At 34.7% G+C, this 12201-nt stretch overlaps 1 protein-coding gene across 1 annotated transcript in view; it reads left to right on the top strand.

Annotated features, from left to right (window-relative positions):
• The window catches only part of dph1 (diphthamide biosynthesis 1), an 89426-nt gene that overhangs the window by 2956 nt on the left and 74269 nt on the right, over positions 1–12201 (top strand). Inside the window, exon 2 of the mRNA XM_042739596.1 lies at positions 121–270. Within this exon, the coding sequence (XP_042595530.1) occupies positions 121–270 (150 nt within the window). The remainder of the gene's footprint in view (positions 1–120; positions 271–12201) is intronic.

Genomic DNA, 12201 nt, shown 5'->3' with positions numbered 1-12201 from the left:
AAGGCAGTTTGTAATTGCACACATGCTGTATTGCACTGTATGGTGTCTTTACAGACACATGTGTTCAGTAATGCTTACAGCAAACTTAAATGAAGTGAATTAACTGTCTTTTTAATGTAGTGCGAGGACCGAGGAGAGTGGCCAATCATATTCCTGACGAGATCCTCAAAGATCCAGAGCTCATCGAGGCCATTAAGGCTTTGCCAGCTAACTACAATTTTGAGATCCATAAAACAATATGGAGGGTGCGACAAGCCAAAGCCAAGAGAGGTGAGTACATTTAAAATCGTTTGGTTGAAAAAGTTAATAAAATTATAAAACTACAGTGCTTTGTTATGCATTTAGGGTTATATTGAGCTGTTTGCCTCAGACATAATTTTTCTACTATGTGTGCGAATAAACTTTTGATTTGCTGCCTACTTCAACAAAAGGGACAATGCTGCTATATATTGTAGGTATCTGCAAAATGGTTAAATGTTGTATTTGTTGTTATTATGCTTACAGTTTCAGTTCCAGAACATTAGTCATTCTGATTGTCTGTCTATAGAGAATTAAATTGCCTTAAAGTTCATCTCTGTTTGCAGGATAATGCGGTAGCATTACATAATGTATGTCTTGAGCTCATTTTTTTATGAGAGCATACAGGCTGCATTATTTAGATTAATGTTATTCACTATTGTGTTATTTTAGTTATATGGACAGAGTCAATCAAACTAAAAGCAAAATTGCCTTGGAGGTTTCCACAGGCATAAATTAAGATGTGGTCTTGACTCTTTTGCTGTTCCCTGGAACAAAGTGCAAAGTTTAAAATTACTGCAGAGGGCTGCTTTAAATCAGCCAGGAAAATTGGTGAAATTCATGATGACATTTAGAGACATAATTACCTAATTTTATCAGGACTTTGGTTCAGCAAAATGTGGAAGATATGGTTATTAGCTTATTAATCATCAACTGATTCTGCTGAATAACAAGGGTTTGGAACTGTACAGAATGACTTTTATTCTTCAGAGGACAGCTTGAAATATCTTGGCATTTGATTTTTATTCAGATTTTGGTAACACTTTACATTAAGGTTAAATTTGTTAACTTGCATTAAGTGCATTACAGAATTTACCTTGGTTAGTGTTAATTTCAAAATATTATGCAGCTTTTAACATTTGAATCTTTGTAAATAGTTAATGTATGCTGAATTAGCAACAACAAATATTATATTGAAAATTAAACATTAACTTCAATGAATATATGATGATGTTTGTCATTAGCTTATGGCGTCTAATGCATTACATGAGGCTGAGCAAATGAAACTTATTCTAGTGTGTTACTTAATTTCGAACAATTATTGAGGTCTTGATTATTCATTCTTTGGAGAAATATGTGATGAATTAAAGTTTCTTGTTGTTTTGTTGTGATGTTTTAATCTGTGTCCACAACGGCCAGTGTTTTGCATCAAAATATATTATATCCTCTGTAGTGACTTCCATAAGTGGTTTTTGCAAAAATCCTGTCAGATTGGTGTGAAATTACTCCCCCAGGGAAACAACACTTTCTTGTGGCTTGTTTGAAACCGCTCTAATGAGATGTCATACAGCTTCTTAGTGAGATTTTAGCAATTATAAGTGGTCAAGACTTCCCATGCTATCTCACTATAGCATTTTACTGTAGACTATCAACATTAATGGATGAAATGACATCTTATTCTAATGCATGTGCTTTACCTCCTCAAGCTAACCTCGGAGAATTTCATCACGGCATAAAAAAGATGGTGAAATCACAGCAAGCAGCTCACTAATCCTATTATTCGTGCTGTATCATTTATCGTTATGCAAATTTAATCCTCATTTAGTTTGATGCGTCCAATCAAGAGCTGTTTATCTTGCTGTTGACGATGAATTGACTCAGCTTGAAGGCCTTGTCGTGAGTGCTGTGGCTTAGACTTGTGGGTCTTGATCCAGCAACCCTTTGGCTGTTTGCTTGTTTAGCCTGCATTCATAACCTTTGGGATGGCTGTGAACTGCAAGCCAAAGATGTTATACCAATGACAGTCCTTAACATGTCCAAATAGGCCAGTAGTGCAGTTGTGTGTACACCCAAAGTTTGGTTTCAAGAAATGCCATTGAAATGTGACCTTTTTGGGCTTCGAATTGCGATTTGTCTCTTTAAATCTCACCCCATCGACCTCGTATTCTCTCACTTTGGTCATGCATCATTGTCTGATGGCAATTCGTCCCAAGGGCTTGTTGAAGCATGTCCGCCATCATTCTAGTGCAGGTGTCAAAGAGCCTTCAGGATGGGTCATTACACAGTAAGATGAAGGAGAGCAAGGCGAGAAGTTGGTTTCAGTATATTTAGATACATGTTCACCTTAAGGAATCTGTCTGTAGAGTTCAGACCTGCAGCGATGCCCAATCTTTAATCCCCATAAAAGTCCTAATAATGCAGTTTAGCCGCAAAAACGCCCAATTTCAAGCCTCTATTGATGTGAATGACAACAGACAAGTGTTTGATGTGCTGAATGTGTTAGCAGGTGGCTTGTGCTGAGTACTTGCATGGGGATTGGACAGAATGCTACAGTCTGCTGGGCTCTTTGTTATAGAGGGTTTTCGTTTTAAAAGCCCTCTCTATTTCTGGACTCAATGGGCAAAGATCATTTTGACCAGATTCTCTCTCGATTTCTTTTTCTACCTAAGAAAAAACAGATTGGCCTATTATTATTTGAAGATGTATGTATCATGTAATAGCCAAATAGTTATTTTAAAGTATATACCTCCTGTAAATGATGTAAGTTTGCAGTGACATTACAGTACCTTTACATTACAAACAGTACATTTAAAGTATGTGAATATTTTCTAGAAATAAAAATATCAGAAACTGCTAATTTTGAACTTTCTATTTGATTGTTCTTTCTTACCAAGTTCTTAAAAATTCCAGCAACAATCAATAACAACAACGTATATACAACTACAGATGATTAAGCTGTCAATCATCAGTTTGTTGTTTTGAACACAGACATTATTTAATACACAACATAGTATTGAGATGCATAAGAAATCTTTAGACGCGCTACAAACCATAATCCATAACAAAAGAATATATATATATATATATATATATATATATATATATATATATATATATATATATATATATATATATACACATATACATATATATATATATATATATATATATATATATATATATATATATATATATATATATATATATATACATATATATTCACCTTAAGGAATCTGTCTGTAGAGTTCAGACCTGCAGCGATGCCCAATCTTTAATCCCCATAAAAGTCCTAATAATGCAATATATATACATATTTATCCTTTTCTGATAAGAAGTGAGCGCTGCAAATGTGAGCATTTTGATGATTGTTTCTGTCCAGTGTGCTGCTCGTTTAACCACAGCTGTGATCGTTTTTTGTCTAGCAGTGGCAGCATTTATGCGTTAAAATTTTTTAATTGGAGCCTGTATTACGTTGATTCTTGCACACCGCATCACAATAAGATGATATATTAAGCTCCTTTTTTAGCCGAATCTTTGCTATCTATCTATCTATCTATCTATCTATCTATCTATCTATCTATCTATCTATCTATCTATCTATCTATCTATCTATCTATCTATCTATCTATCTATCTATATAAAGTATAATTTTTAACACATTATGTCTTTCCATTGATCATATAAATTTGTGTCTTCCAAAGGTAAACATTTGATTTAGTGTGATGTATTGACCAAATTATGAATTAATGATTTGCACTACGCCATCATTTTCCAGAAAAACTATGTATAAATTGATTTCAAAAACCTTTATTATTTAGAGCTGCAGGGCCTTGTCTATTTGACTATTATGTATTTATTGTAGGCTAAATTGCGTCTGTATTTATTACCTGTGCCTGGTCACTGTGTCATATTAGATCTGTATCAAATATTCTTGCGCTGTGGCATCAGCACAGACTTCATCTACATTCATTTCCTGCTATGATAAGGAGAACTTTATGTAATAAGGATGCTTGTGTAACAGAAGTAATGTGTTATGCTGTAGTGTTCTCTTGACTCTAGTGTACACGATGATACCAGTGAGTCACGTCTGATATATAGACAAGTTTTCCCCACACCTTTTCCATATTTGTGTGTGTATATTTATATATAGCATTATTGTGTTGCACATGATGTAGTCATTGCCTTAGAGACCAGTACTTTTCAGAGATACATTTCCTGTCTGTAGTGCGAGGTGCCTTGCAACCTGGCTGTGTGTAAATTTTGAGAATGAATCATTATGATTCATTCATGGTGCATTGGTAGACATAAACGACATCCTGAGAGTAGTCTACAAATATCATAATCTGTTGTCTGTTATTTAAAGGATGCTATTAAATTATAATATTAAAAAAATGATGTCGCACAGCTCATTATTTTGCTAAAGTTCTTGAGTTAACTTTAGTTGAACTATATGGCAGTAACATGGCTTCTAGAAGGTCAAGAGGTTTCTTTCCATTGGAAGACAGACAGAAAGTAGCAGCAGTTAGATGTGCCCTCCCAAGGAGCTGGTTGGCAATAGATAACTGCTAGATAACATTTAATTTTCAATGGGGTTTTGGACCAGACAGAAAGCAGGCACATGAAAGTGCTTGCCTTCATAGTGAAAAGATATATATACTAAAATGTATTTGAAATACATTTATTTCATTTTATACTACAAATACATTTGCATATTTATGTAGTTAATAAAAATTACCCTCCAATTGTATTTTTGGTATACTAAACTGGTATGCTTGAAGTCTAAATTTGAACTAATTTTCTGCTTAATGCACTTTAATTGTGCGGAATTAGTGCTGAAGTCCAACTAAAGATACACTGAATTACATTCGAGTGTGCTAAAGTGGAACTATTGCAAGTGTACTTCAGGTACACTTTAAATATCGTAATGAGTGTTATTATTTAAAAATTATGCAGTTCTCATCAGTAGTGGCATTAAAACACATTTTAGGCTTAATATTAAGAAATAATTAATGTATTTTTTATATCAGTCTCGAGCGATATGTCAGTAGATATGTTAATAGATTTGAACTGCACTTAGTATGAAATAAATGCATTTTAAATATATTACTTTTTTACTAGGGTAGCCTAATCTAAATTAATTTACATATTTATATTAGTGTTGGTTTTTTTTGTTAACTTTCTCTGCCTAGGACCGATATGAGAGATTTCTCATATAGAGGTCTCTATATGCAACCTACATTTACAAAACCATGTGATATGCTGTATCTGTTTATCTTACAGTTTATTAATACTAAGATAACTGATAATGGTAAATCACGGATTTACAGAAGAAAAACATTGAACTATTGTACAATATTTCAGAGATACCGTATGATACTTTAAGGCAGGGATAGGCAACTCCGGTCCTGGAGAGGGCCACTATCCTGCAGAGTTTAGGTTCAGCCCTCATAAAAACTCACCTGCCTGTATCTATCTAGTAATCCCGAAAACACGGATTGCCTTGTTCAGGTGTGTTTAATTAGGGTTGGAGCTAAACTCTGCAGGACAGTGGCCTTCCAGGACCGGAGTTGCCTATCCCTGCTTTAAGGTTTGATACTATGATACTTTTCTACCAAAAAGGTCAGTTACCACAGTTACACTTCAGTTCAAAAGTTTGAGGTAAAAAGTTTAAATTATTACAGTATGAAATTATAATTTTTACTCATAAAGAATACAAAAAATGTATAGAAAGAATAAAGAAAATGTCAAATTTATCAAAACTGACAGTAAAGATATTCAGCATTTCAAAAAAATGCTTCTTTTGAACTTTTTTTTTTTAATCAAAGAATCCTGAAAAAAAGTATTCTTGTTTCCAAAAAATTTTCAACATTTATAATAACAATAAATGTTTGTTGAGCATCAAATCAGCATATTACAATGCTTTCTGAAGGTCAATTACAGGAATAAATAAAATGTAAAAATATAGAATATATTTAAAAAAAAAAAAAGTTTTTTTTTTTTTTTTTTTTAAGGACAGGACAGGATAGTATAAGAGACAGGAAGTGAAGAGGGAGAGAGAGGGGGGACAGGATCGGGAAATATTTGCGAATTGGGACTCGAATTAGGGACCCCCAAAGCACAATGGCGCTATATGTTGGTGTGCTGCCCACTTTTACTGTATTTTTAATCAAATAAATGCAGTCTTAGTGAACATAAGGGACTTCTTTCAAAAACATTTAAAAATCTTACACAATCCCAGACTCTTGAACAGTAGCGTAGAGCTGAATAACCCAGAGCTACGGCCCCTTCTGCCCATGTCTAGCATCACTCCTGGTTCATTCCAGTCTCTCCTGTCACCTTATTTTTCCTCTCTGGCTCAGTAGGCTTCATCAGAGCTGCACAAATATGTGTTTCTATGTTCATTTCACATAATGAGGATACATTGGTTGCCTGACTGATTATTTGTGAGTTTTTCTGGCCTAAGGATGCCGATGATGAATGCAGACAATAGTAGAAATGACTTACCTCCCAGATTAATTTGTTCTTGTGTTTGAATAATTAGTCCACAGTGTCTTGAAATAAATGTGATCATAATGCAAACTCTTTCTGCAGGGATGTCTGTTTGTATTCACCCACAAACTGATGGAAGTACAGGAAAAAGTGAAGATGTGATAATGGCTGTGATGGTTGCTGTGACCACCGCGTCATATTGCCACCGGCGGTAGTGCACGTGACATCACACACTTTATAACAAGCATAATACTAAGTTTTGTATACAAATGTAATAACAGTAATCGTTGCAAATTGTTTTATTAAGACTGTAAGTCTATGGTAATTCACAAACGACCTCAAACGCCATACACAGCGTTTTCTTTAGATCAGCAGGTTTGAGAACAGGGAAAATATAGTTTATTCTGCATTCAATAAATTTGTTTTGTGTTTGGCTATGGACCTTGTTGGGAAACCAAATACTACATCGCCGATCTGGAGCCATCTCCATTCATGTCACCCATCCGCGTTTGTACAAGTGTCTTCAAGTTCCTGTGATCGCAAAAGCCTGGCTAGTCTGGTTAGGTGAGGTTTTCTCCAAACTGGCCAAATACAAACGAGACAGCGATAAATGGAAGATGTTAACAAGAAGTTTGGCAATGATTCCTATTTCAAAGAGAGCGCGTGCAGTTGAGGAGTTAATGCGCCCGCTTGCTTGGCAGCGGAACACTGAACCGTGTCTACACCGGACACAACACTGCAGCGTCGCAACAGGTTGAGTCTCTACACAGGACGTTTGAACTTTGAGTCAGTATCTCATCAATAGGACAAGGCAGTTTACTGTTGGGGATTTATCATGTCATGTTGTGTTGCGCCGCATCCCGTATAGACAGCATCACTGATTATAATGACTATGTAATATATACTATAATATTATATTACACTCTATGTAACTTTCTTATTTAGACTACTTTCTTATTTAACTCTATAATTTTTTTTATATATTTTTTAGTGTTTTGCAGACTGAGTGTTCACATCACGGAAGTACTAAAATAAACATGCATGTTTGTTATTTAGTATTTCCGTTTTAAAATTATATATACTTACACATATATAATTAATGTTAATTTAATTATATATCTCAACACCGCGCCCTTTGACGGTAGTTGATCCATTACCACTGCAGTGGTGAGAAATCTGCCACCGTCACAGCCCTAGATGTGATGTTTGTTCAGTTTTAAATTCTCTCAAGAGCCATCTACGAAACTATATTTTTATAGATGCACTGTATTGCGAACATAAGCCATGGCTTTTTAAAGCTAAAATGTGTTTTCTGTACCAATAATGACTGTTTTTAAATAGGTTTCCTAGAACACTCCCCCTTTCTGTCATTGGTGGGTTGAATAGGTAGCCCCACCCCCAACTTTGTCTCATCATAGCTGTTATAGTCATGGTGTGTTTTAGAAAGAATCAAATGCTGTGTTGCCTAATAGTAATTTATAATAATTTACCCAATTATAACGTACCTTATCCCATCTGTTTAGCTTTTATTGTTGCAGCCGTGCTCTTTCAGTCATTCAGTTTGATGAAGGCTAACATTTTGTTTGTCAGTCCTTGTGGCGTGGTAACAGGTGTAGCTGAACACACTAAGCACATTTATCTATGTGTGTGTTTGCCCACACCACGTCAGTCGGGGGTTCTGGCATTTTGGCATTTCCTTCAGCTTCAATGACATTTCTGGATGTGCGGCATACAAATGTGTGCTCACTGGGCCTCCTTAGCGAGAAACAGCTCGTCAGTGGCTGGTCAAGGATGGATGGATGGAGAGATTTGTCAGGCAAGGCTGTACTGAGCTGAATAACCTTTTACTGTTAATAAACTCGCCCTTTCCCAGGTAATGACCTGTCTGTGTCTGTCCGGACTGAAGGGGGCCAGTCTTTTAACCTTTCATCAGAGTGTTACTCAGCCCAGCTGTATTCCCCCTTCTTCCTTTCATCCATCACTCTTCCTGGCCGCTCTTTAGCTCGTCCGCTCTCTGAACAAATCGCTTATGTTCTTTTTTTTCCCTCCATCTCATTTACTGCTCATTTCTTCATATTCATGTAATTTTTTAAAAGAGGGTGTGAATTCTAAGTAGGGCACATCCTGAGCTCACACTAAAGTAGCCTGCGGTTCAAGGTAGTGATGTGTCGTTCTTGAACGATTCATTCATTTTGAACAAATCTTTAATGTGACTCGGGAAGAACAAGTCGTCTCGGGGAGTGATTTGTTCAGTCACGCAGGCGCAATATTCTATAGGTTCTGTACTGGTACTAGTAGTTCACCTGTTTCAGTCAATGCAATCTGAGCCAGAAAAGAGAATTGATTAGTTCATCTCTCGAGTCTTTGGGTTTATCGAATCATTCGTTCATCACATGACAGACCTATAAGCGTAACCAATGCAGTCAGAGTCGGAAAGAGACTTAATAATAATAATAACCACCTCTTTATTACCTTTGTTACAACATTCAGTGTATGGAAAATAACCATCATGACAGAAATTCACACATTTATAAACTGTAAGAAGTAAAAAGCTACAATTTGAGACCAGAAACGGAGTAACTGTAAAAGTAAATAATTATAATAATGGTAATGATGATGATAATGATGATGATGATGATAATAATAACTATGCACCCATTTGTAAGGAACCTTGTGAGTTAATTTCTCTATCCAATGCTGTCTTGTCACGTGACAAAAGAATGAATGATAGTAGGTTAAAGCCTTTTATAAGCTTATGGATCTGTCACGTGATGAACGAATGACTCGATAAACCCGAAGACCCGAGAGATGAACTAATCAATTCTCTTTCCGGCTCAGACTGTATAGGTTAAAGATTAAATGAATTAATCTTTTCTGTTTGTTATAGCAGTATAGTTTTGTATTGTTTATAGTGTGATCAACGTTTGCACTAGTAGATGTTAGGGAAGTAACACGTAACATTTTAATTATACTTTGATAAAATTAATGAAATGACTCGAAAAAAGATTCATTCATTTTGCTGAACGAGACTCAAATGTCTGTTTTTTTTTTTTTTTTTTTTCTCTCTCGACATTGTTCAGGCTTGCCCTGCAAATTTTGTTGTACTGGCCTCTCAGCCAAAATACTAATATTTTTAAAAATATGAAAATGATAATGACATAAAATATAATTTTTTGTGTTTTCTGTGTCAGAATTTTCACATTATACATTTTTTTTTCTTCAGATTTTTTATCACAAAAACTTTAAAATTATATATATATATATATATATATATACACACACATACACACACACACACACACACACTTAAAACGTTCTTCATATTTTCCAGGTTTTTCTATATATTTTTTTTTTAACAAAACTTTGTGCAAATAATAATGTATTGTGTTTTTAAATTGCAAAAATAGCCTAAAGCTGTATATTCGTGTTAACTCCATGTCCGCTATAAATTCATAAACACCGTTTTGCTGGAAAATGATGACATGCGGTGCAAAACACAGCTCATTATGGCACAAAGATGACTTCAGTTAAAGTCATTTTGACTGATGCTCACAAGACTCTCACAGTAATTTTTACAAATCGCACAGTGCTACCTGTGTTAAATATAGTTAACCAGAATTATAAGATTACTTTGTCTATATATTTAAGTAAGCAGAACTTGCAACAATCTTCAGTACCTCACAGAAAACCAAATGGTTTCAAAACGTGAGAACATCACTGGCCAGATGTCAGAAACTGGCCAGAAATTCTCTCACAATGGAGCGAATGCCATGTTTTGATGGAATGATTATGGTTGTAATTGATTTTTCTGCTGGGATCCAGCATATTTTAATAATTCATACGGCAGACTGTAGGCCACATGTATTTCTCTAATGAAGAGAGGCCAGAAATGTGGCATTTGTAATGGAAAATGATGAAAATATTCAAATATTGGCTTGATTTAAAATATTGTATAATTAGTGTAACAGTCAAAAGTTAAAAACATCAGCTGATAAAGAATTAGATAAGATGAGATGTTGCTACATCCTTTTTCAAGCATCCTTTTCATACTTGTTTATTGACTGATGAGAAGGCTCCTGGATAGGTCACACTTGTATGGCATCATTATGAGCTGATAGCCATGTAGAATGGTGATAATTGGAAATTTCACTGTTCCTTTTTTCATTGTTCACTTGTTAGGCTGTATAGTACATGTAACGGATCCAATTTTAGGTCACGAGTCTGTTTCCAAGACAACAGTGCAGCATATCTAAGCATGATGCTGGCGTACAATGAGGATCACAAAAAAAGACATGTCTAATGTTAAGTTCATCAACCACATAATTTACAGAGTTTGAATTATTTAAAAACAAGCACAGCGTAAAAAGCATGATCTCATTAGAGTGGTGCAGTATCAGTTAATGGGTTATTATTATATTAATGGAAAATAATAGCTTATCATCATACCGATAAAGTGAAATTATCTTAAATAATATACAAACTGTCTGCCAATATGTTATTATTTAAATTAGAATAGGCTGATCTCTTTTTAGCAGCTCTTTCAGCTATTTTTCAACATTAAATGTCCAGTTAATTTAGAAAATATATTTTATGCTAGATGAGATAAAAATCTTTAGAAATGAGCAAATGGAGTATCATGTCAGCTTGTGTTTCCATTACTGTTAATAAGTTGAAGTTAACTGCTTTGCATGTTTTAGTAATATGGAGTCGCTTATTATCATTTAATTGAATTTAACAGAAAGATATGGTTTGTATGGTTGTGTCGAAAGGTCACTTGCCTCAATAGGGGATAATGTATTGATTTTTCTTGGATTAAGACATTGTAATGGATCCAACATCCATGGTACGCTTTCATATCATCCTTGTACCTATTATAATGTACCTATTATCATCTTTCCGTTGTTCTATGCATATATTCAGTATTCACAATATTCAGGGATCAACACTAAGGATTTTTTCTATTGGCCCGGTCGGGCCAGTGTTTCAAATTGTTACTTGCCCTGCCAACATTTTCACTGGCCCTACCACAAAAAATAAAATAATTGCTGTTATCATTGTTTTTGATCTGTTATCTTGTATTCTAATAAATAAGCTTATATGATTTTAGATACCAATTAAATGTATTAATTCCCAATATTAATTTCGATACCACAGCAAAAATCACAAGCCAAAAATAAACATAAATATAAAGTTTAAACATTATTAAAGACAAGTGAAAGCCAAAAAAAAGAACAAAAAATGTCCGGTAGGACTGTGCATCTGTACTCCAGTGTATAAATTAAATATAGATTAATCATTGTTAAAGCTAGAAAGTTACTTGCCAAAACTGGTATTTTGACATACTTTTCTATGTATTTGCCCGTTACGAGTACTGAAAGGAGTTGTCTTTCATGCCCAAATGATTTTTAATCACTTGAATTTTTAAATGAACAAGTCTTAAAAACACATGCAAATGATAAAATGTTGTGACAACACTGCAGTGGCCCGATCAGGCAAGTGACAAATCCGTCTACTGTTCCGAACATCTTTCATGCATGCCCCTGGCCATTGGGCAGTCCTTATTGTCGAGCCCTGAGTCCTGACACAGTAAAAATGAAGATGTTCCAGAATTTCCTTAAGTTCCACTGCTGCAATATTGCAGAATATTTTTTTTTTCCACAGAGACAATGGAAATTTTTGGGTTTGTGTTCAACC

This window comes from Cyprinus carpio, chromosome B15, assembly GCF_018340385.1.
Source record: "Cyprinus carpio isolate SPL01 chromosome B15, ASM1834038v1, whole genome shotgun sequence".
In the NCBI taxonomy this organism is placed as follows: Eukaryota; Metazoa; Chordata; class Actinopteri; order Cypriniformes; family Cyprinidae; genus Cyprinus; species Cyprinus carpio.
This window is presented reverse-complemented; position numbering and strand designations above follow the sequence as displayed.